General features: G+C 37.5%; 1 protein-coding gene across 24 annotated transcripts in view; it reads left to right on the plus strand.

The window, feature by feature from the left end:
• Positions 1 to 26,658, plus strand: part of MLLT10 (MLLT10 histone lysine methyltransferase DOT1L cofactor) — a 213,084-nt gene that overhangs the window by 153,864 nt on the left and 32,562 nt on the right. For 9 of the 24 annotated variants that reach the window (XM_055353868.2, XM_063709701.1, XM_055353855.2 and 6 more), the window contains 4 exons: positions 3,802 to 3,846; positions 4,695 to 4,727; positions 10,777 to 10,824; positions 13,173 to 13,226. In XM_055353868.2, the coding sequence (XP_055209843.1) occupies positions 3,802 to 3,846; positions 4,695 to 4,727; positions 10,777 to 10,824; positions 13,173 to 13,226 (180 nt within the window). The remainder of the gene's footprint in view (positions 1 to 3,801; positions 3,847 to 4,694; positions 4,728 to 10,776; positions 10,825 to 13,172; positions 13,227 to 26,658) is intronic. The other 15 variants (XM_055353859.2, XM_063709702.1, XM_055353862.2 and 12 more) reach the window with 3 other exon arrangements.

Here is a 26,658-nt window from a genome sequence, read left to right on the forward strand (position 1 = left end):
TTCTTATAATACCTAGTATCATGTAAATGCTATGCAAATAGTTGTTATACTATATTGCTTAGGGAATCATGACAGGAAAAAAAGTCTGTACACATTCAGTACAGACTCAATTTCTTCCTCCAAATATTTTCTATACAAGGGTGTTGAATCCCCAGATGTGGAATCCCACAGACAGAGAAGACAACTGTATTATGTATTACATCATCACAAGTTGTTTTTCATGATGCTGTTTTTAAAAGATTGACTTTCTTGAATGACAGGTTGATAATTTAGTAATGTCGAAGATGACCTTTGTAAGCACCTGTTGTTTAAACTATAACATTCACTATAATACTAACTCCTGAGGCTAGGGGCTGTTTCTGACATACACCACTGTATCCCCACTGCCAGCACAGTGCTTTGGACATAGTAAATGTTAAACATCATTTTAAGAAATGAATGAATACCATTAGTTGTCTCGTGAGTGTATGTCATGTGGTTAGAAGTATGCTGTATGATTTTGTACTTCCCCTCTGAGTGTTTATAGTTAAGCTGTAAGACATATTACTTTATTTGAAAAGCTTTTCTTTTCTTTTCTTTTCTTTTCTTTTTTGAGTTGGAGTCTTGCTCTATTGACCAGGCTAGAGTGTAGTGGCCTGATCTCAGCTCACTGCCACCTCTGCCTCCCGAGTTAAAGCAGTTCCCCTGCCTCAGCCTCCCTAGTAGCTGGGACTACAGGTGCGCACCACCACACTCAGCTAATTTTTGTATTTTTAATAGAGACAGGGTTTCACCATGTTGGCCAGGATGGTCTCCATCTCTTGACCTCATGATCCACCTGCCTCAGCCTTGCAAAATGCTGGGATTATAGGTGTGAGCCACTGGGCCCAGCTATTTTTAAAGCTTTTCATGTAGTATTTATTTTGCCAGTTTATGATGAAAAGTATTATTAAGTTGGAAAAGATCATGGAGAGGTTGAATTGTACTTTGAAGTAGGCAGAAGACGAAGGCCAATATTACCTGAAAAGAAAGTAAAGGTCCGTTTGAGGGAAAAGCCTAATAAGAACAGGAAGCTTGTATTTGTGGCACTGTGAAGGTGATGTTTATAGGGTAGGATGGGTTCATTGAGAGATTAATGCCAGACTGAAGAAATCAAACTGATAGGCTAATGATCTTTTTCTTAAAATAACTATTCTGGCTAGTTACCATTATGAAAGAATTTCATTAATGGAAAAGAAAAAAAATGCTATCTCATTCAGCTTAGCAATGCTAATATAATCTCTTATTTGAGTACGTTTAAGTTTCTTAGGAACTCTTTAGTTACTCTCTCGTTTGATTCTTGGAACAGCCTTGTGAAATAGGACAGCTCCTCTTGATGTTGTTATTTCTCCTTTACAACTAGGATGTAAAGCAGGAGTACAGTCAGGTTCTAATGTGATTCCCTCTTGAAATTATTGGCTAAAAGCATCAGTTTTAATAGTAATCAAAATTCTCTCATGACATGTTCAAATTGTAGCAGAGTACATTTTTTCTGGGAACTGTAGATCAAATTAGAGTAGAAGCCTAGAAAACGCCTATAAAATGTTTGATTCAGAGTTCAGATTCTAAAATTTGTATTATGGATTGAAGTGTGTCCTGATAAATGGCCTGTTTTATAGTGACTTGTACAAAATGGAAAATTAGTGTGTTTCTAAAAGCGATTTCTAAGAGTTTTAAGTTTGGGGCTTATAGGTTTTGTTCGTTTTTTGACTGAACTCTTTCCTACGTACATTTTTTTGGGTTCTGAACAGTTAGGCACGAAGTCTTTTGAAACATCAAAAACAGTTTTGTAAGAGTTGACAATCTGTCCTTTCCTCTTCGCTATTTATCTTCACCACATTACAAAAATTTGATTTACTAAAGTGAAAGTTGAGAACATCTTTTTCTTCACTAAAACCATCTTGTTATTTTCTCTGAGAAAAGTCTGATATTCATTAACCCATTTATGCTGGAGGTTGCGCTTTTTTGTGTGTGAAAAATCAGACCTTGGTGATGACCTTGAGCAGTAGGATATAAATAACTCCCACAAGCTTAGTTTCCAGTAATGGAACACGAGGCATAAAGAACTCAAATTGCAAGGGGTTGATGGTTTAGCATTCACTTCCTTTCTTGGGGCATACTGTGTCCTTTCAAAGTACAGGTTGAGTAACCTTTATTAAAAATTCTTGAGACCATAATATTTGGAATTTCAGATTTTTGGGAGATTTTGGAATACTTGCATTATATATACTTACCAGGTGAGCATCGCTAATCTGAAAATCTGAAATCCAAAATGCACCAATGAGCATGAGAGTCATGGGCGCACTCAAAAAGTTTTGGATTTTGGGGCTATGTTTTTGGTTAAATAATATCCAAGGAATTCCCAGTTATCCCTCCTTTAAAAAAATTTTTGCCAACAGTGTTAGCCATAAGGGAATATCAGTTGTTTCCAGGATTAGCAAACCCAGGTCCTTTGAGTCACAGCCTTGGTCCTAGTTTTATCAATTATTTTTCCCTCAGAAAGCCATATAGAAATTAATTTCTCATATTCTGAGCAGATTTTGCTTTTATTAGTGTTTTATTCCTTGTTCTCTGCACCCTCTGCTTGTTCTTCTCGTTTGGGTGGAATAAAAGAGTAAGGGTAATAATGTCTTATTTATTTGTTATCTTTCTCTTTTCTTTTTTTCTTTTCTTTTTTTTTGAGACCAAGTCTTGCTCTGTCGCCCAGGCTGTAGTGCGGTGGTGCAATCTCGGCTCACTGAAACCTCTGTTTCTTCAAGCGATTCTTATGCCTCAGCCTCCCAAGTAGCTTGGATTACAGGCACGTGCCACCGTGCCCGGCTAATTTTTGTATTTTTAGTAGAGACGGGGTTTCGCCATATTGGGTAGGCTGGTCTCAAACTCCTGACCTCAAGTGCCCGCCTTGGCCTCTCAAAGTGCTGTGATTACAGGCATGAGCCACCACACCCAGCCATCTTTCTCAAAAATAAATGGTTCAAGATAGTGAGCTGAATATAACTTAATGAGTTTTATGCTGCTATATAAGTCATAATATATTTATGGTCATATATCAACTAAATTATCATACTTAAATTGTGATTTCCATGTGAAAATAGTATTCAAATGTTTTTGGTAAGCTCTTCCCATCTAATGAATGACCTAGGCCTAGCGTAGTGGCTCACATCGGTAATCCCAGCACTTTGGGAGGTCAAGGCAGGCAGATCACTTGAGGTCAGGAGTTCCAGACCAACCTGGCCAACATGGTGAAACCCTGTCTCTACTAAAGATACAAAAATTAGCCAGGCGTGGTGGCATGCACCTGTAGTCCCAGCTATTTGGGAGGCTGAGGTGGGAGGATCACTTGAACTCGGTGAGCCGAGCTTGCGCCAATGCACTCCATCCTGGGCAACAGAGTGAGACTTTGTCTAAAAAAAAAAAAAGATCTAAAGCACATTAGTGTATCATGTTGCGAATCATTCTTTCTCCCATTAATGAAGCCTTTTATTCTCAGACACTTGTTATACAGATTCATTTGTAAGCCCTTATGTCTTTTCCTCACTCTTTGTAAAAACACAGATATACATTCCACACACTCCCATTAAGATTTGTGAGAATTCTATCACGTTTGGTTCTCCCCCTCACGTCCCAATTATTAGCTTATAATTTTTGTTTTTGAAGTTCTAGGTGGCCTACTTAACTACACTTTTAGGTGAATTTCCCTCCATTTTTCTGGCCTATTTCTTTTTTTACCCTTGAGTCACTGGCAATTTCTTCACTGATTTCCTTTTTCCTTCCTCTCAACAGAAATTTCCATGCAGTATCGGCATGATGGAGCTTGCCCAACAACTAGTAAGTTGTCTAACTGGGTTGATAACCTGGGCCTTTTGTCTCCTCTAGTGCTCTTTCTAGTATGTTATGCCACCTCGGAACCTCTAAATTTTAATTTTCCAAAATGCAGGTTTTTCTTAATTGAACAGATACTTTTCTCCTGCAAAGATAATGTACTGCTTTGTCTTGTTATGGGTTCGTATTACAGTCAAGTTGTGTACAAATTTTAATTATTGTTGGTCTTTTAATATGGTGCTTTTGTTGCAGAATTGTGACTTCACCTCCTTCTTGAAATAATGTGTTTATTTTTTTAACATTTTGTTTTCTATTCTTAATATAATTTTTCAATATTTGTATATTCGCACTAGGTGGTTTTTTTCGTTAAGTCTTCTACATGTGTTGAGGCTTTCTTATACTGAAGTCTAGGAAATGAGAATATTTGATAGGGTTAGATGATATAATGAGGTTTTTCTTTATAATAAATATTGTTAAGTGTGCCCTAAGGCAGATTTACCTATATAGATTTGCATCCTACAGTGACTCACTTTTAGCAAGACATTACGTTGACATAAATGTCTTTTAAAAAGTGATTTGAAATACATATTTATTACTAAGGAAATTGTTGTCGTTATGACAATATATCTTAACATATCTCAATTTAGTTGGTAATATGTTGGCAAGTGGAATACAATATTTAAAAATTTATACCGTGTAAAAATGGAGCCAAGCTTGCAGTTTTAATGATTCAAACAATGATACATGATAGACTTACTGAAATTTTATTATACTAATTCAGTGTATGGCTATGTATTTCTTTTGTGTGTTTGAGAATGATCTTAACCTGAAGTCCTTTTTTCCTTACTTAAAAGCGTTCTCAGAGTTGCTGAATGCAATACACAATGGTAAGTTTTATTAGAATCTTCTCTAGTGGTTCGTTTATCACAAAGGTTGCCTTTTGTAGAGAATCTCGATTGAAAGCTAGCATGTTCTATTGATTAGATGAAATCCAGTGCTGCAGTGAGTCAATTGTTCAGCACCTTAGTGAAAAATTTTTGTAGATTGCCAATAAGAGGATGATAGGTCAATATGGTTCATCAGTTTGGCTTTTATTGTTTCTTTTTAAGGCAAAATGATAATAGTGTTTTAAGTTTCTGAAAGTCTTTTTATTTTTACAAATGGTTTTTCTAGTTCTTTTGAGATCTCTCTTGCCAGTGCAGGTAATTATTGGTACCTAGGGGAAGAATTTGCTTGGAATGTGAATTTTATTTTTTAGGGTTTGGGTTTATTAATATATAGAATACTTTAATTATTTTACCCCTGTATTCCACATAGTGAATAAATGGAAGATAGTCTTTTAAATTACATCTGGTTTGGGACCAGGTTTTTTACAGTGGAGTTGTATCTTTTGCTGCATTGGGTTCTGAAATCAGCATATAAGGCAAATACTATCTTTGTAATGTAATTATAATGAAGATTATTCTTGCAAAAAATGTTTGAAGGTTTCTTCAGTTTCCCCAAAGAACCTTCCTTAATCCTTTGATGTTCAAAAATTCTCGTTTTGAGGCTAGTGTCAACTTTGTTGATTTTCTTTTTCAGTTATTAACAGATCTCATTTGTTCGAGACTGTTTATGTTCAAGCCTCATTTGTTCAAGACTGCTTGATTCCAAGCAGTTTTTCAATACATTTTCATTAACTTCATGAAATCTTGCATATTTTGCTAATGTATTTTAATTTGCAGTCGATTTGTGTTGCGTTTGGGTTTTATTGTCAGATGTTTACGGTATCGACAGCCAACAAGAGACTAATGGCATAATGAGCAGGCATAGACACTCTTGTTGCCTTAAGGGTAGGGGTCGTTAGGGTGGGAGTCTTATCTTATAAGTTATTTTTTATTAATTAGTAGATTGATTCATAATTCTTGTCTCCCTATGCAACCTGTGCCTGCGGAAGCTTAGATAATGAATACTCTTGATAACAAGGAGTCCCTCAACACTAGGTATCTACAGGGAAAAGGGATTGGCAGCATCCTTGAAAATAAAATAAACTTGTTACTATTATTTGGTAGAGAAGTGTAAAAGCTGAAGATGTTTAACATCATCTTCAGTTTGCATAAGTAAATTTAGAATTGTTCTTTAATTCTTTAATCCTGAACATCTTTAGAAAATAAATTTGGGATTAAAAGAAAGTAGACATCATGGGAGCAATGTAATGGATTTATATTTTTCATTGCAAGTACAAGTGTAAGATTGACACCTAGTGAATGATGTTTACCCTGTGGGTGATTGAGGGAGAGTCTCTTAGACTTCGTGGAAAAATTTGTACAGTATTTTCTCTCCCCCACTGCCCCATCCCCAACAGTTAGCTTTTCTTTCTCTTTATTTTTCTTTTGAAATTTTTTGTGTTTGGGGTTTTGTTTTTTTTTTTTTGAGACGGAGTTTCGCTCTTGTTGCCCAGGTTGGAGTGCAGTGGCGTGATATTGGCTCACTGCAACCTCCGCCTCCTGGGTTCTCCCAGGTGGACTCCTAAAGTGTTGGGATTACAGGCGTGAGCCACGATGCCCAGCCATACTCTTTTTACTTACCTAAGATGGATAGTTGGATTATTGATTGGAATCTTTTATCTTTATGAACATAGTCGTTTACAGCTATATAATTTTAGTTTTTTTTCTAACTATTTTTTTTTAGAAGCAAGATCTTGCTTTCTTACCCAGGCTGGTGTGCAGTGGCATGATCATAGGTCATTGCAACCTTCAATTCCTGGTCTCAAGTGATCCTTCCACCTCAGTCCCCTGAGTAGATAGGACTACAGCCTCCAATTTAGACTTTTCTCCTGAGTTGCAGACTTATATTTCCAAAAACCTAATAAGCTTCATTTCCGTATGATACTCAGCCACCTCAACCAGACTTAGGCTAGGAAGTTAACTTCAACTCTACCGTCTCATTTTCCTAGTCATCATTTTTTTAAAAAGCTTTTTTCTATTATTGATCAGTTTAACTTCTTTTTCTTTTGTATTTCCACTGCCCCATTTGGTTATGTCCTACATTGTCATCTGAACTGTTTCAGCAAACTCCTAACCTTCATTCCATTATCCAGTCCCTTTTCTAGATGCTACTAGAATTGATGGTCAATCTAAAGTGCAAATCAGACCATGTCAAACTGTCTTACTTAGAGAATTTTCTGGGACTTATGGGATAACATTTATACTCCTTCACATGGCATGTGGAGTTTTTCTTCATCTCGTTGTAATCTGATTCTCCAGTCTTATCCCTTCTTCTCCACAACTTTACGTTGCATCAATAGAAGCTACTTGTAGTTTCCTGATGTTATACTACTATGTGCAACATCTCTGACGTAGACCTTGTTTGTATCTGTTGGTGTGGACTTCCAACTTTATCTAGTAAAAGCAGTCATTAAAACTAAGTGTAGTTGCATTTACTTCCTGCAAAGTTTTTTTTTCAGACTCTTTGATAGAATTAACCCTTTCTCTCTTTTTTAATACTTCTGGGTTCTCATATGTGATGTTCTGATACTTCCTCCAATTGATTTCTACTCTTTCTCTGGACACTTTTTTTTGTTTTTGTGAAATATATCTTAGTCATATTTATCTTAGATTTGTGAAACTTCAAAAAAAAGCTTTCATTAGACAGTTGAAACTGGATTATTTTCATCATTCTAGCAACTGATGCATTTCAAAATGTTTTGAATAGAACTTTATAAAACTAAAATTTATTACTTCACAAAACTTATTCTGGAAAAGTTAATACAAGTGAAATGACCAAGGAAAGATGATTATTATTATTTTTGAGATGGAGTCTCACTCTGTTGCACAGGCTGGAGTGCAATGGTGCCATCTCAGCTCATTGCAACCTCCGCCTCCTGAATTCAAGCGATTCTCCTGCCTCAGCCTCCCGAGTAGCTGGGATTACAGGCGCCCACTACCATGCCTGGCTAATTTTCGTATTTTTAGTAGAGACAGGGTTTCACCATGTTGGCCAGGCTGGTCTCAAACTCCTAGACTCAAGTGATCCGCAAGTGGTCCACCTCGGCCTCCTAAAGTGCTGGGATTACAGGTGTGAGCCACCGTGCCCAGCCTCTTTGGCTACTTTAAACCAGCATTTCAAAATAATATTAAAAGTGAGAAAGGCCAAAACAAATGTATGAAACAACTCTATTACTTTAGCAAAGAACCAAGTTACTATATACTGAAAGAAACAAGACAGTCCAATCCAAAGTTTAATTCCCAAAGAAAATTAACATATTCCCAAGAATATATGTGGAACTTATTCTAGGAAAATGTAGCAATTAACAATTTTCATTCATTCAACAATTATGGCAAGCCTATTAGATGATGAGCTAAATACTGACAAAATAAGATGAATAAAAGCCAACTTCTAAAATAAATTATTAAAGAACCTAGAAAATATTAGAGCAAAACCATCCCTGAGACATAAAGATGAAAACTAGGAGGAGGATATGCTAGTTTTCAACTGGACTATAAAACTAAACTATAATCTTTTAATACATACTACTTGTTTCATCATTTTTACAAGCATTTAAAATACTTCTATTAAGTGAAATAGAGAAATTAAACTTACAATTTATTAAGATCATGAAATCTCTTAGGCTGCTTCATTCCAGGGCACCACCACAAAACCAAATATGAAATACAATGCACTTTCTTTTATGGGCATCGATTTAAAGTTAATTCTCCATATAGTATTCTTTAAGATATTTAAATGACTACTTTCCCTTTCCAAACTGCCTTAAAAGTTTCTGAAATTTCCTGAGACCTTTACATAATATATCTTTCCTTACTTTTCTGTTTCCTTTTTCCTTTTTGGGGACAATAATTTTAATATTATTTCTTCAATTTTTAAATTTCTTAAATTTCTCTGATCATATGCAGTTTATCCTGGTGGACCTAAATTGGTGTTTGAAATTGGTTAGGTGTTTTCCTAAAGTACTTTGCTTTGTATCAATATTATTCTTAATTCCTTACCTGAAAACACCAATTTCAAAAGTTTATGAAGTTATTTCACATACCCAAAAGAACCGCCTTCATTAAGTCCTAAGATCCTCTCTGAGAAAGAATAAATGAAGACATATGCTTTAAACTCAATATCTATGACTGTAAATATATAATATTTCCTTGGGGCCGTGCATGGTGGCTCATGCCTGCAATCCCAGCACTTTGGGAGGCCGAGGTGGCAGATCACTTGAGCTTAGGAGTTTGAGACCAGCCTGGTCAACATGATGAAACCCCTTGTCTACTAAAAATACAAAAATTAGCCAGGCGTGATGGTGCATGTCTGTAATCCCTGCTACTTGGGAGGCTGAGGCAGGGAGAATCGCTTGAACCCAGGAGGCGAAGGTTGCAGTGAGGTGAGATCGCGCCACTGCATTCCAGCCTAGGTGACAGAACAAGACTCTGCTTCATAAATAAATAAATAAATAAATAAATGAAGTACCAAAGAGCTTACTTAGATCAGTTTTCACAGCAGTATATTGCTAATTGAGTTCCAAGTCCCACTTATTGCACTTTTAAATTCCCTTTAATTATGATGCTTCTGGTTTGAGACAACTGCGCTCACTAAACAAATAGGGTTTGTTGGAGGAGGTAATGTTAACCAGTTATTCATATAGTTGCTGTAGGATGAGTATACGTATAAATGCCAGTTGATTTTAGAGGTGAACATTCTCCCTCAAGAACAGGGTTCTACTTAGGCTTGTCAGACTAGTTTATAAGAAACTGAATTTTTGTCCTTCATATGTGTCCCTTTTTTATTTCAGGGAAGCATTAAGTGGATAGGATTCCATGAAGTGGGATGAGTAATACTCAGGCGCATATAATTGTTCCAAAGCCAGTATCATTTGAGATTCACTGTGTGTAATGAGATGTTACTGATGGGGGATGAGTTGTCACTGTGAGCAGTATGGAGATTGAGAATCTAGCTCATTCTAAATTTAATTTCCTTTTAATCACAACAGACATTTTTTCTTCTTATGAGTTAGTGTGTTCTTTATGCTTATACAGTAAACTGTCACATCCTAGGATACAACAAGTGCTACGAAGTTTGTTTCAATGCACACAAACTGTGAATCACTTGGTAAGGGATAATTAGGTTAAAAAAGGGGAAGGGAACTAGGCCTTGGGCTTAGTAAAGAGCTGCAAAGCACATTGGTTTAGGGGACTGAAATGAAGTTCTAGAGAAAGGCACCTGACAGTTAGTAAACCTAGACCTTAGAATTGCTGTCTTGAATCAGAGAAATGGTAAGGAGCTATGATGAGTTTGTGGGAGACAGAACACATGATGAAATGGTATGAAATCTTATGGGCAGGGTTGTGATTATGCCTGTGTAGGAAAGAATTTGACTAATTTAACACAGCCTTTATAATAAGGTAGTATAAGACATGTACTTATAGATAAGACTTTTTCCATTTCAAAGTATCCAGGCTATTTTGTTGCTCTTGGTTCCTTGAAGATAGGCTTCAAAGACTCTTAAGGGATAAACACATTTGGCTGGTGAGTCCCCCACTGGGGAGAAAAAGTAGTTTTCACATTTGGCTGGTGAGTCCACCACCGGGGAGAAAAAGTAGTTTCCAGTATCCATGTTAACTTTTATAATGGAAAATGAATCTACACTCTTTCATTGAAACTGCAAGAGGGGTGGAACCTGAAAAGTTCCAACTGAGTGAGGGAAGCAGTACAAATGGGAATGAGTTGTATAATAATTAATTTTAAATTAACTGGTAATGCCATTACTACTCTCTTTATTTAGAGCACTGCAATTTTTTAAATTTACATAGGTTTCATGGGGATTTTAACCCTGATGATCCACCCCCACACTGCACCCCATCATAATATCTTCAGTTTTTCAACTTGTCTGTCATGGTGGTTTTTAGGAAGTGGTGATTAAAAATCTGAAATTAAAGTGTGTCTTTTCTTTAGACAGAGGTGACAGTTCTACACTAACAAAGCAAGAACTTAAATTCATAGGTATGTACCAAACTCCAGCATGGTTCTAAACATAATAGTGTTAAATTAATCCTATTGTAGCTTGGAAACCTTCCCATACAAACCAATGTTAGCAATATGTACTCATAAAAAAAAATGATGCCTGAAAGGAATTATCTATAACCTTGGATGGTAGGTGGGATGAACTATATGTTCTTATTGTTGTAGTTATTTGGATTTGTCATATTGCTTAAGACTTGGTAGGTAGATCTTAGAATTCCTGAAACTGTTTACTTGTAAGGGCCTAGATTCACAAAATCAGACCACTTCATACACCTGTGTCCCTTCTCTCACTGAGATCAGGAAGAATATGAGAACATATTTCATGTTTTATAATCATGATAACTCTCTGATTCTTTTAACATATATCTCAAATACTCTGGATCAATTCAGAGAGAACATGTGTATTCTGAACTACAGAATGAAATCCACTACTGTTAACCACTTGAAGTATGCATCCATTCATTTCCCTCCCCTAAAAACCTCATTTTTAACATGCTGATAAAGCTAATTTTATAGGCTGTGAGTATCTTCAATATGGCACTTTCCTTCTTGAGACTGTCTTAGCTTTTTATCGTTTGACTAGAATATATTAGGTTCTTTCTTTATGTCTATATGTAAGGTCCTGGTTAGTTGCTATGGGGAAATAAGTATACTGCAAAAGATAAATGATGCGGCACATGAGTCCTCCCTTTGAGAACATACACTCTAAAAGGAAAAGAAATACATATATGTAATAATTTCAAGGGATGTACTTATAACTTCTTTAATGGTCAGTAGGAGTTCAAGGCCAGGGAAAATTGCTTTCAGCTGAAGGAATGAGCTATCCAGATAATGTAACATTTGACCTGATACTTAAAGAATATGTAAAATTTTGTTATTTGGAGATACAGGGATCAGAGCTAGATTCTTAGTCTGAGGTATGTACAGTTAGCATGAGCAATGGCATAGAATGAGAATACACAGGCTGTGTAAAGTAATATATATATATATAGCGTGTGTTTTATATATATATACACACACACACACACACATTTATATATATATATATATACACACACACACACATTTATATATATATATATTTTTTTTTTTCTTGGCATGTTTTACCTCCAAGATACTGATATTTGATATGAAAAATAACAACATTAGCTATTAGTCCAAGGAGTTGAAAGCAGTCGGTGTTGAGTTGGAAAAAAGATAATCAAACCTGTACTTTAGGAAGTTTCAACTGGTGGGTAGCATGTAAAAAGATGGAAAAGAGCTAATGCTGAAACAGAGTAACCCAATAGTTTTTTGTTACAATCTAACCAAATTTACTGATGGCCTGAATGAGGATCCTGGAAGTCAAACTGATGAGATGTATATTACCCAAGAAGAACTGGTAATGACAGTAGCTGGAAAGGATGGGTATTCATTTACTAACACAATATTTAGGTAGAGATGTTTAGCACAGAATTAAATAGAGCTTGGGCACCAAAGAGAATTGAAACTAGGCCACTTAGGGGGTAGTAACTGAAACTCTGAGACTAGTATAGGCTGAAAAATGTGGGTAGAGAAGACAGAGAAAGGTTGAATCAGGTTTATTTTAAAATAGTGAAGTCTTAATAGGTAGAAAGGAGATTAAGGATTAAGATTCAAGGAGTGATATTTCATAGATCAAGAATCTGGAGCAGATGGGAAGAGATCAAGTGAACATGTAGAAAAATTAAGTTTGAAGGAAGACAGAGAATCACTGTGGAAACATTCGCTGTCAGAAAACCCCCCATCAAACCAAATTAGTTTTCTAAAACCTTCATAATTTGAATTAATGAATTTTTAAATTATTAGAAATTTTAAAAATAGATTTCCCCCCAAAAGAACTGATTCTTTCAGGTATGTGTAGTAACTTGAATGTGTTTACAAAAGCGTTTTCTTTTTAGTGTACTTCAGAATAGGGCTTTAATGATTAAATAAGAGTATTAAATAATACTTAAATATGCAACGGTTATGCATCTGAGCGAGTTATTTTATTTTAAATTCTCAATGTCGCCTGAGAAGTGATCTCTTTCCTCTCCTCTTGTATTTTTTTGTCCGAAATACCTCTGTCCTGGAGTTACTGTTTGTGCCTGCCTGTCTGTCATTTTCTCTGCCTATTCCTTACTATTACATAAATCACCAAGTGCTGCCTTCCGAACATTTTTTCTAATTTACTAATTTGAGGCTTTCTAGACATGACTTTTGTATTTAATTTTTCTTTATCGTTTTCAAAACTCTTCTTTTGTGTTGATTCAGGTCCTCATCATCTCTTGCACAGATTATTCTAATATCCTCTTTTTTACTTTTGTCAGTATACCTAGAGTTCATCAAATGGGCTTACTCAAGCCAGAATCTCAGAAATGAAGGTAGGGAAGAATGTCATTTAATCATCTATGATTTAAAAATAATAACTGCCAAGAATGCCAAATGTTGCTTATCTTATTCTTCCTTACGGTAATCTTCTTGGGAAAACAAATTTTAATTGGAAAGTGCTTGCTTAGTGAATCGGACATCAGAATAAAGGCAGTTCGATCATGTTTAAATATTATCATCATCTTGATAATACTTTTTTTTCTCTCCGTGTAATGTATTTCACTACTTTGCAGCTTCCTTTCACATTAACTTCTGGTCCTGCATTTGCAGAAACTATGTCCCAATCACCTTCATTAAACCTGGAGTTGTAGACCATGTCCCTTGGTGGGCTGTTTCTATAGATGGCTGATATACTTGTTTCACACTCAGAGGGTCATTTTATTTCAGGATCTCTTGATATATACATATGGATATATATCTCTGGATATATGTATGTGCCCATTCCTAACAGAATAGTATATTTATGTAATAACAGGTAGGTATTTGGAATTTTGCTTCTCATACTTTTTTCCATCATGCATGCATTAGGAGCAACTAATATTTTTATTTCAAAGGTGTATCTGAAAGCTTATAGCTTTGGCTTGGGAAGCCAAAAACTTTATTTCATGTTACCAATAATAGAAAATCTGATTTTCCACCCAGATTAGGTCTTTTATGGAACTGTAGAGAGAAAACAAATCAGCATAATAAACATAAGACATGAGGGAAGATAGTAGTAATTTGAAACAAAATTTAAAAAGAAAGAAATTTTATGTATTCAGCTATATTTTATAATAGTCAAAGCAAGGAACACAGTAAAGGGGTAATAACGCAATGGTTACAGCCAAGGAACAGAATAATAAATGGGTAAATCAGATAAAGAAAACTTCCTAGAAAGAAGGAAAGTACCAAGACTGTGGTGCCAGGGACTTAATAGACTGGGCACGGTGGCTCACGCCTATAATCCCAGCACTTTGGGAGGCTGAGGCAGGCAGATCATTTGAGGTCAGGAGTTCAAGACCATCCTGGCCATCATGGTGAAACCTCATATCTACAAAAAAAAAAAAAAAAAAAAAAAAGAGCCAGGTGGGGTGGTGCACGTCTGTAATCCCAGGTACTTGTGAGGCTGAGGCATGAGAATCGCTTGAACTTGGGAGGCAGAGGCTGCAGTGACCTGAGATCACACTACTGCACTCCAGCCTGGGTGACAGATGAGACCCTGTCTTAGAAAAATAAAAAATAAAAGGACTTAATAATAGAAGTGACTTCCATTCTAAGGAAATGTACAAAATATGAAAAGACTAGACATACAGAGATATTTATCATAGCAAAAAGTTGCAAGTACTGGGGATTGACAAAATTATCACAATGGTTATATTATTATTATTATTATTATTATTATTTAATCAATCAGTGTCTTGCTTTGTTGCCCAGACTAGTTTCAAATCCCTGGCCTCACGTGATCCTCCCGCCTCAGCTTCCCAAATTGCTGGGATTACAGGCATGAACCACCGCTCCTGTCCTATTGTTCCGCCACATCTTTCTATTATTTTTGAGACAGAGTCTTGCTTAGTCCAGGCTGGAGTGCAGTTGTGCCGTCATAGCTCACTGCAGTCTCAATTTCTTGGGCTCAAGCAATCCTCCTGCCTCAGCCTCTTGAGTAGCTGGGAATACAGGCACACACCATTCCACCCAATAATTTTTTTTTTTTTCTTTTTCAGTAGAGATGAGATCTTACTAATGTCGCCCAGGCTGGTCTCCAGCTACTGAGCTCAAGTGATCCTCCTGCCTTGGCCTCCCGAAGTGCTGGGATTACAGGCATGAGCCGCCACACCTGGCCATAATGGTTATATTAAAATCAATGGTTCAAGAGTATTGTGTTTTCTTGTCTCTGTTTTCTAAAAATGAATGTGGCCATTCTTTTATGTTTTTATTTAAAACAAAAATATTCATGAAGAAAGGCAAATTATATTGATAACCACCATATCTGATAAGATTATGTTCTTCATTTTAGTTGATACTTTTTCCTCCACTAAATCTTTCTTTTAATCTTTTTAAAGAAACAGAAAAAAAAATCACTGTGTAGTATGTATGTTTCATGATGCTTCTCGTTTAGGCTTATGATTGTACTCATTTAGGTGTGTCTCATCTCTTAGTTGAAGTACTCTCCTTCATTAACCTGGTGACTCATATTTTTATACTTTATTTGAGCTTAGTGTTTATAGAGAAAAAATCACCCCATGTAAAATTTCATATCATTCATTGATTCATAACAATTGCAGCTGACATTTAAATTGCTTTGCAATGTTAATATACTTCTCTAGGAAACTTACTTTTTGCTATGCATGTTTAATATGTATACATTTAACTCCTCATACTCTTCCTTTGCTTTCCCTGTACTCAAGATATTAGATGTCTTTCCCGGGGGGGGAAAAAACCTTATTTTAGTTTCCTGACCGTCTTTTTGTCACCATCTCTTATGTTTTCATCAATTGTGCTCTTAGTATCTTTCCTCTTGAAAACAACCCCTCCACAAAGAAAAAAACCACCCCAATTTACTTATTCCTATTTGTGCGCCTACCCCTGAAACTGTTCTACAAGCACACACTCGTTTAAGATCATTTGTTTATTTTTGTGATATGTCTGTGTATGACTTAAGTCTTCCTTGGACTTAACTGTGCTTCCTGATTGAGAGAATTCATGCGTTTCACCGATTCCCTACACAGTCTTAGCCATTATATTTCAAAATACAGCATCTTACCATTCTCTCCATTCTTTCTTCTGGAAGTTTTGTTAGGCATATTTGGATTTGAATACTGCCCTTAATGTTCTTTAAGTTTTTGTAATTTCCATTTTTTAAATCTCTCTTTTATATCTGAGTAATTTGTTTAGATGTTTGTTTTTGTTCACTAATCATCTCTTTAGCTGTGTTTAATTTATTGTTTTATTAGACTATTGAGTGAAGAATTTTAGTGAACATGTTGTTTTCAAGTTTGAATTCTTTGAAGTCTCTTTTAAAATGAACGTAGTTTGGTTTTCTGGTTTTCTTTTTAAAAAAAGAACTGCGTAGTTCTTTTCCCACATCTGAAAATATTTTTATTTTGAAGCAATCTCAAACTCATGGAAAAATTGCAAGTATAGTAGAGAGAACTTTGTTTTTCTGAGCCATTTGAGAGTAAGTTGCGCACAGTATCCCATCAGCACTGAATACTTATGTATTTCTTACAAACAAGGACATTCTCCAACAATATCACAGTATAGCTATTATGAACAGAAAATTAACACTGCTATATTACTACCATCTAGTTTTCAAATGCCATTCAAGTTTTGGCAGTTGTCAATGTTTTTGGAGATCACAGCGTAGTTGTTTTGGATTTTATTTTTCATTACTAAATTCAGATTATGTTTTGGGGGGCAGGAATTTTATAGAAATGATCTTTGCAGTGCATATTATCAATGACACATAATCAGGCTTTCCCAATGTAAAGGCTGTCTTTCCCCCTTTACAATTAGTAATTATTTTGTGGAATAAATTGTGACACTATATGTAATATTCCATTCCTTATCAGATTTTCAGTTTATATCAGTATGTGTTTAAGGATTCCTGTGGGCTATAATTTATTATTCATGATTTATTGTGATGCTGAAAATTGTTCAGGTTAGCCAGTGGGAGCCCCTTTGAGCTGGCTCTCTGTTCTGTTGACATATCCCTGTTATTCTTTGAATGCTTCCTTACTTTCTGGCACTGTAAGTACATTAGTTTTCCATTGCTGACATAACAAATTATCAGAAAGTTAGCAGCTTAAAACCACACACATTCATTAGCTTTCATTTATCATATTTTACCAGTAGAAGTTTGGGTTGGCTGGGTTCTCTGCTTAGTGTCTTGCAAGGCTGAAATCCAGGTGCTGGCCAGCTGGGCTCTTACCAGGAGGCTTCCGAAGAAACCCTTAGCTCTTAGAGACTTTTATAAAGACCTTGCACATGCCCCTGTGTCTTCAAGCCAGCAATGATGAGTTGAATCCTTCTCACACTTAGAATCTGTCTGACCTCCCCTCTCACTTTCTCTTCTGCCGCATCTTTCACTGACTTTCTACCTTCTTTTTTTTTTTTTTTTTTGTTTGGAGACAGAGTCTTCCTCTGTCGTCCAAGGCTGGAGTGCAGTGGTCTGATCTCGGCTCACTGCAACCTCTGCCTTGCGGGTTCAAGCGATTCTCGTGCTTCAGTCTCCCAAGTAGCTGGGATTACAGGCGTGTGTCATCACAGGCGTTTCGCCCTGTTGGCCAGGCTGGTCTCGAACTCCTGACCTCAAGTGAGCCACTGCACCCAGCCCCTCTTCTGCTTTCAAAGGCTCATGTGATTACATTGGATCCTTCTAGATAACCCCAGATAATTTGTTTCCAAGTCAGCTAACCAATAGCCTTAATTCGGTCTGCATAGCAGTACCTAGATTAGCGTTTCATTGAATAACCAGGGGATAGCAAACACCAACCTGTCTTTAGAATTCTGCCTACCACTACAAGATACTCTGTGTTCCTCTTTTTTATATAGAGTGTTCTTTTCTCACATTTAAAAAATGCATCCTCTTAGGTTCTTAATCATTTAAAATATTTATCTTATAATATTTATTTGCCATTTCTGTTTTTGAAGTGTCTTGGAGGGCAGTCTAAATGTTTGTATCTGTTGATTTGTCATCGTGGGGATTGGTTCCTTCCATGTTTCCTTATTTTGGATTGTGAACTTAAGTTTTATCGTGGGTCAAGGATATATCCCTTCAGAAAAGTTTGTGTTTGCTTCACCACCCTGTCCCTTCTTATGTTAATTTAATGTTGGGATTTATCAAACCAAAGTCTATTTGAACACAAGACTATGTGGCTATAAATTCATATGGCAGACTTTTTACCTCCTATCCAGAGCATAGACCAAATTGGACAAGTATTATTATTTTCTCCCTATGATGTGGTTTTTGGGTGATTTTTGTGTGTGGGTTTCACCATGTTGGCCAGGATGGTCTCAATCTCTTGACCTTGTGATCCGCCCACCTCAGCTGCCCAAAGTGCTGGGATTACAGGCGTGAGCCACTGTGCCTGGCCATGTTATTTAATTTTTATGTATTTGTATAGTTTCCTAAGTTCCTCTTTGTGTTGATTTTTAATTTTATTCCATTGTAAATTGAGAAGATTCTTGATATGATTTTGATTTTTAAAGATTTGTTTTGTGTCCTGACATAAGGTCTGTCCTGGAGAATGTTCCATATGCTGTTGAGAGCAGTTGTTGGATAAAATGTTTTGTAAATGTCTGTTAGGTCCATTTGGTCTAAAGTCTAGAGTCCAGTGTTTGTTTTTTGATTTTCTGTGCCAGTGATCTATGTAATGTTGAGAGTGGGTTGTTGAAGTCTCTCACTATTATTGTATTGGAGTTTATCCCTCTCTTTAGGTTTAGTAATATTTGCTTTCTGAATCTGAATTTTCCAGTTTGGTGCATATATATTTAGAATTGTTACATCCTCTTGCTAGTTATCCCTTTGTCGTTATATAATGACCTAATCTTTTTTACAGTTTTTTTTTTCTTAAAGTCTCTTTTATCTGATGTAAGTATAGCTACTCTTGCTTACTTCCTGTGGTTTCCCTTTGCATAAAATATCTTTTTTCATACCTTTACTTTCCATCTGTATGCATCCTTACAGGTGAAGTGTGTTTTTTGTGGGCAATAAGTAGTTGGATCTTGTTTTTTAATTCATTCACCTAGTTGATATCTTGTAAGTGGAGAATTTAATCCATTACATTTAAGGTTATTATTGATATGTGAGGTTTTGTTTTTGTCCTATTGTTTTCTAGTTGTTTTGTATATTCTTTCTTTTCCTTTCTTTTTGTCGTTGTGGTTTTGTGGTTTTCTGTAGGGGTGGTATGAGTCCTTTCTCTTTCTTCTTACTTTGTGTATTTGCTTTACTCCAGTGAGTTTTGTACTTTTGTATGTTTTCATGGTGGCAAATGTCATCCTTTTGCTTCCAGGTTTAGAATTCCCTTGAGCATTTCGTGTAGGGTGGTCTAATGGTGATGAATTTCCTCAGCTTTTGCTTGTCTGGAGAAGACTTTATTTCTCCTTCATTTATGAAGGATAATTTTGCTGGATGTAATATCCTTGGCTGAAAGTTTTTTTTTTTTTTTCTTTCAGCACTTTTGAATATATCATCCCCTTCTATGTTGACTGTAAGATTTCTGCTGAGAAATCTGTTAGTCTGATGGGGGGGTCTTTTTTAGGTGAGTGGATGCCTTTCTCTTGTTTTTAGAATTCTTTGTCTTTAGACAACCTGAGTAAAATGTGCTGTAGAGAAGACCTTTTTGCATTGTTTTTAGGGATCTTAGAGCCTCCTCTATCTGGATGTCTATGTCTCTTGCTAGACCTGGGAAGTTCTTTTTTTTTTGAGACAGAGTCTCGCTTTGTCACGCAGGCTGGAGTGCAGTGGCGCGATCTCTGCTCACTGCAACCTCAGCCTGCCAGGCTCAAGCAATTCTTCTGCCTCAGCCTTCCGAGTAGCTGGGATTACAGGTGTGCACCACTACCACCTGGCTAATTTTTGTGTTTTTAGTAGAGACAGGGTTTCACCATGTTGATCAGGCTGGTCTCGAACTTCTGACTTTGTGATCCGCCCGCCTCAGCCTCCCAAAGTGCTGGGATTACAGGTGTGAGCCATCACACCCGGCCCAGACCTGGGAAGTTTTAATCTAGTATTTTGTTGAGTTGATTTTCCATATTATTGGAATATTTGGTCACTGTATTTTGACTGGGTTATTTCAAAAGACTGGCTTCAAGTTATGAATTTCTTCTGCTTGGTCTAGTCTATTGTTGAAACTTCTGAATACATTTTGGATTTCGATTGTTGTTTTTTTTTTTTGATGGAGTGTTGCTCTGTTGCCCAGGCTAAAGTGACCCCAGTTTACTGCAGCCTCTGCCCCCTAGGTTCAAGCAATTCTCCTGCTTCAGCCTCCTAAGTAGCTGTGATTACAGGCAGGTACCACCACACCTGGCTGACTTTTGTATTTTTGTAGAGATGAGGTTTTGCCATGTTGGCCAGGCTGATGTTGCAGTCCTGTACTCAAGTGATCTGCCAGCCTTGGCCTCCCAAAGTGCTGGGATTATAGGCATGAGCCACTGCGCCCAGCCTCTGTTTTGTTCTTTTTAAATTCTCTCTCTCTCTCTCTCTCTCTCTATATATATATAATTAGTTATTACTGAATAATTACAGAATAAAAATAAATAATTAATTTATTATTCATATTATTCATGTCCTAAATAACCATTCTGATTTCTTTGTATTTTCAGAATTATTTTGTATCGCACATAGCTTCTTTAGTATTAAAATTTTGAATTATTTTTCCAATATTTTTAAAAACTGTTTTTAATGGTATGTGTTCCTACGGAATTATTGTGTGCCCTTTGGAGGTGTCTCTCTCTCGCTTTTTTTTTTTTTTTTGGCTTTTTAATGTTTCCTGTATATGTTGATATCTGTGCATCTGATGTGATAATAGCTTCTCCCAATTTTTTTGAATTTGCTTTCATAGGGGAGAACATTTTATTGAAGATATACCTATGGTGTTGCTTGGGTAGGCACCGGAGTTTTGATTCTGGATGTGTGCAGTCATGTAATCTCTGGATGATTTATTTGGCTTAAACAGTATCAGCGGTGGCTATGATTTTTCTCAGTGGTTTAGGGTGCAATTATTAGTGGAGGCAGTGGTGAAGTTTTGCTGGGGACTAGGATGCCAAGTAGACCAGCCTTTGCACCTCAGTCGTGGACCAAGCATGCCTCACCTTGGGCCCAGGGTGGCATATGCTGGTACTGGTGTTAGTGGGTCCAGGTAGGCTGATTCTTGTGCCTCGAGGTGGAGGCCCATACTTCCTCAGATGCCAGTAGTGGTAGCAGTTGGCTGTGTAGGTTGGACGGTTCTCGGGTCTGCAGCCAGCCAGTGTGGTGTGCGAGGATGGTGGCAGTGGTGGGACAACCCTCTGGATCCCAGGAAGAGTGCACTTGTATTGGTGGTGGCTACAGTGGACTGGGCAGGCCAGTCTCCAGACCTACAGATGGTTCATGCAGATAGGTGCCAGCTGTGGCAGTAGCAGCAGGGTGGGTAGGCCTAACCTCAGATCCCCAGGACAAGTGTTCAGGTGCTAATGATGTTGGATTGCGCTGGGCAGTCCCCTGTACTCCAGACTTGTGTGCTCTGGCATGGGCTGAGGGTGGGGCAAAGCTGGGTTGGTGGGCTTGTCCTCAGGCCCCCTGATGGTATTTGCAGGTACCAGTCATGGTAGGCAGGGGCAGGGTGATCCCTAAGTCACCAGCAGAATGTTCAGGTAGCCGGGGCAGCATTGGTCACACCATTGCCCTGTCACTGGAGAGCCCAGGGCCATGTTAGTGGAGGCAAGTGTAGGCCAGCAGATGGGGAACACTCATGCATCAGCCCTAGCAGTGGTTCCCCACATCTCAGCCCTGTGTGCAGTAGCCCACACTTTGCTCATTCACGCCTCCACCCTGGGAGCAGTAGCTGGTGTATCTCTTGGCCTCAGTCCTAGTGCTGCTGGGCCCTAGGACAGTGTGTAGCCTGTTGGGTACAAGACTCTTAAGATGGTGCTTTGCTGTTGCTGCTTAGGTCTTAGAACATGTATGGGATATAGCATAAGCATCCTCCCTGTGGCTGTGCTGTCAACACAATCTCCTCGCAGTTCCCTATGTTTATTTCAGAGCCTGCAAGGATCTAGGAGCTCTCCCATGACTAGGATTGCAGAAGTCCATGTGGGAATGTTGACAGCTGAGGGTCTCTAACCTGTTCTTTCCCTGCATTAGGGAGCCTCTCTTGGCTCCTGGCCAAGCAGGCTGCCTTGCTTCCCTTTCCTTCCTTGTTTTAGGTATTGGTTGTTAGTTTTTTGTTGAATTCCAGTGTTTTCTCTTGGACAATCTATACAAATTGTGGTTACCTGCTAACTATTTTGGTTCTTAGTGGAAGAGACAAATACAAAAAGCCTCTAGTCACCCATCTTGAAACCCCTCTCTCAATCCTATTTAATTCATAATAATGAATTCATAATAATGATGGGCACTGTTTGTCAGATGTTTACTATGTGGTAGACAGCATACTGTCTACCATGACTGGTGCCTGCACACACCATTAGGGGTCCTGAGGACAATATTAGTATATGCTTCGCATATGTAAGTTAATCCTTGCCCCAGCCCTGTGAAATTGTTGGTACCACCCTCACTTTATAGATGAGGTATATGAGGTTGTGTGAGGTTAAGTTATTTGCACGAGGGAGCAGGATTTGGACTTTTAACTATTTTCACACCATGTTAACCTCTAGGAAAGAATAAGTAATTCAGTCTCTCGGGATGTGGGTTAGGGATAACTTACAGGCTTAATTACTTACTTAGTTAAATACTTCTGAAGACTATTCCATTCACAGTCTTTTTCCTGAATAAGCCACTGGATGGGTACTTACTTGACCTCCTAGGCAGTTTGAAAGTGGGAAATAGGAACTCAGGTTGGTGAGCATTATTATTTCTGTCATTAGACAGGTATACTTCTGTCTTATTTACCAATCTTGTGTAATTGCATTGGCTTACTAATAAAAACTTAAGTCTAAACAATGTTCTTTTGGCTTCTACTCATACTGTATTCTTCTCCTGAGATCACTGTTTGTCTCCATCTTTTCACATCTAGTGGGCTGAAAATGCAGCATTTGAGAAGTCACTGCCATGTCTTTCGTCAGGCTCTCTTTCTTTGCTTCAGTGACACCACAGTCATGGTTTTCTTCTTATCTTACTGGTGTCAATTTTCTGTATGAACTCCTCTTCTAGGACCCATCCTTGAAATGTTGGAGAGCCTCAACATGTGGTCCCAGGCTGGCGTTTAAGAAAACTTCCATTCCTCCTGTTCCAGTTTTTACCATCTCAGTAAGGGCACTTTTAATCACTAGCCAGAAACCCATGACTCATTCATCTTCTACCCTGCTACCAAATCTAATTTGTCATCAAGTTTAGATGATTCTAATTTCTAGATGCACTGCAAGTCCTTGTCCATGTTCAGTACTACTACCGTCTTTGTCTGGAGGGACATAATTTTTAATCCACATTGTGAAATAGCCTCCTAAAAAAAATCTTTGTTTCCACTCATCCCCGTCAGTCCCTTTGCTACATAAGAGTCAGAGGGATGATCTTTTTAAAAAGTGAGTCGTACTATTTGCCTTTGGTGTCTTCCTACTGATCTTAGCAAAAATTCAGAACACCTGTACATGGCTTACAAGGCCTTATGATCTGTTCCTTCCCCTCTCTCCAACTTTGTCTTTTACCAGCCTCTCCACAAGGCTTTAGCTGTATTACCTGTTTTTTCTTCTTTCAATATTTCTGGGTCTTTTGGACAAGTTTTTCTGTCTTACTCTTTGTCTAGTTAACACCTACCTAACCTTTAAGCCTTGTCTTAAATATTTTTTTAGACAGGTCTTTCTTGCTTCCTAGTATTTCACTCTTGTGGTACCTTTTTCTCTTCCGTTATAGTATGTGTTGGAATTTATATTCATGTATTTGTTTTAATGTTTGCCTTGCTCCTTAAATTGTAAATTACCAGAGAGCTAAAATCTTGTCTGTCTTGCTTGCTACATTATCCCAGCTCCTAGCCTCATTCCTCATACCTACTGAGTATTTGTTTGATGAAAGGAAGGAAGGAAGGGAAGAAAAGGAAAGGAAGGAATCAGTATGTCATTGCCACCCTCTGTATCATTCTGCAGCTTTGTTTCTCCTCCCTATCCTGAACAGATGAATTTCGGTGTATTTTCCTAGAGCTCATGCATTGTAACATTTAGCTCTGTTTAATTCAATGAATGTCACCTTGATTTTAGTTAAAAACAGCATATGACTTAAAGAAGATGAAAATAGAGCGAAGTTAAATAGAAAGCAGATACAGAAGAATTTAAGGTGGATGTTGTACCAGCCCTACCTGAGGAGCAAGGAAGTTGAAGGGAATACATTATTTTCATTTTCAAAGAAAGATTTAGAATTTTAAGCTTTCCTGCCTTGATAGGAAAGGAACATTTTGCTCTGGTTTTTTTTTTTTTTTTTTTTACCAGTAAACTGAGTACCAGATATTGTTTCAAAGTGTGATTACTGGATTGCACATTTAGCTGCGTAATTTCCTATGTAAGTATACGTTGATGTAATATAAAAACAATTTAAGTTTTGAGATTGAAGGTCCTTAATCACCACTATTTTGCTTCTCAATATTATTCTTCCAAGATGTTTTACTGCATGTTGTGATGGTAATTGCAACTTTCAAAGTGTAGTAGAGACATTAGAGGACCTGGTAGTTACAACAGTGTACTTTCCTGACTTACAGATACATTTTTAATGAAAGCATTAACACCAAAATGGCCATAGCTACCATTTATTAAAACTTACTCTGTGGTAGGCATTGCTAGAGCTTTTTTATATGGATGTTCTCAAAATCTCACAAAAAGTCTTTAAGGTAGCCATTATCTTTGCTTTATAGATAAGAATAATATGGAGGTTCAGAAGGGTTAAGTAGTTTGATTAAGGGTCATGTAGGTGACAGATCCAGCATTTGAACCCAGTTTTGTCTAAGTCAAAAGCCTGTGCTGTTTCAATTTCAGCATGCTGCCTCCAGCTGACTTTTGTTTTCTAATTTTAGAAATTGGAGACTCCCTGTGTAGTACACTTTTCACCCCCAAAATAACTAGATAATCAGCATTTTATCTGCTTTTTTTTTTTCCTTTTTTTGAGATGGAGTCTTGCCCTGTCGCCCAGGCTGGAGTGCAGTGGTGTGATCTTGGCTTATTGCAACCTCTGCCTCTCAAGTGATTCTCCTGCCTCAGCCTCTTGAGTAACTGGGACTACAGGCATGCGCCGCCATGCCTGGCTAAGTTTTGTATTTTTAGTAGAGATGGGTTTCGCCATGTTGGCCAGGCTGGTCTCAAACTCCTGACCTCAGGTGATCCACCTGCCTCGGCCTTCCGAAGTGCTGGGATTACAGATGTGAGCCACCGCATCTGGCTGCAGTATTTTATTTTCTAAGATACTCTGAAAACACTGAATTCAGTAGAAACTCAATATTTGTTGAATTATCTATGGAGTAGCAACCTTTAAAAATGCATCTCTTTTTCTCTGCTATGTATTATTTGGAATATAAAGTTTATAAATAATCACTTCATTAATGTGCTGTCTCTTTTCTGGCCCTCTTAGCCAAACTTGTTTCTTTTTCTTCCTTTCCTTTCTTTTTCTTTTTTGGAGACGGTCTTGTTCTGTCACTGAGGCTGGAGTGCAGTGGCACAATCTCGGCTCAGTCTCAACCTCCCAGGCTCAAGCAGTTCTCCCACCTCAGCCTCCCAAGTAGCTGGGACTACAGGCACACACCACCATGCTTGACACCACACCCAGCTAATTTTGCATTTTTGGTAGAGATAGGATTTCACCATGTTGCCCAGGCTGGTCCTGGGCTCAAAGAGATCTGCCCACCTTGGCCTCCCAAAGTGCTGGGATTACAAGCATAAGCCACTTGCACCAGGCCATTCCTTTGAAATTCTTAGAGCAGTTGATAAGATTCTCTATCTTAGTTTTCTAAGTTTGCCCTTTGTGATCTATTTTTGTTTGTTTACCCTTTAAATGGTAATGTTATTTAGGGTTCTGTCTTTGGTTCTCTTCTCTTGATCATGCTGAGAACTTTCCCTGGGTGATTCCATTTTTGTTCCTTGGCCTTGACCATTGTGTTCATAGCAAGAGTTGTAAGTAAAATACTTATGGGGCCACATAGGTAACATAAATGAGTGACATGGTAAGGGATGATGGAGATGCTGATGGATTAAAGTCTCTATGCCCTATTCAGAGCTCTGGTCAGATTGTTGCTCTTTTATAATATAGTATCCAGTGTTGGCAGATCTTCAGTTTTTCAAGACATATTAGGCATCTAGAGTTCTTAATGGGAAATTTCTTATTTCTATAATAATTATGAGCAACTGGTTAAAATTTCAACCGTAGTGCAGACCAATAGTAAGTATTTTTAGTTTGCAGGTTTACTTACTGTAACTTACCATGCTTCTCACTCCTGGATTTATGTCTTCAGATCTGAATTTCCTGCTGGGTTTTAGGCTTATCCCATTGTGTTCTATATGTAGGAGTTCTGTGTCCCACAGGCATCTCAAAGACCATGACCCTGAACCTCTTAATTTGTATTAGGAAGTGATTTCATTTATAGGATACCTGTGAGTTTGAATCATTATTTCACCACCTACTAGCTCATCAAAAAGGTTACTTTATTTCTTTAAAGTTCTGTTTGCTCATATGTGAAATGGGAGTAATATTTACCTCATTGAGTTCTTATGCTAGCACAGTTACTTGCGTACAGTAACCAAACACTGCTTTCAGTTGCTGTTCCTGTTTCAGTGAAT

The sequence above is a fragment of the Gorilla gorilla genome, chromosome 8, assembly GCF_029281585.2.
Source record: "Gorilla gorilla gorilla isolate KB3781 chromosome 8, NHGRI_mGorGor1-v2.1_pri, whole genome shotgun sequence".
Classification (NCBI taxonomy): Eukaryota; Metazoa; Chordata; class Mammalia; order Primates; family Hominidae; genus Gorilla; species Gorilla gorilla.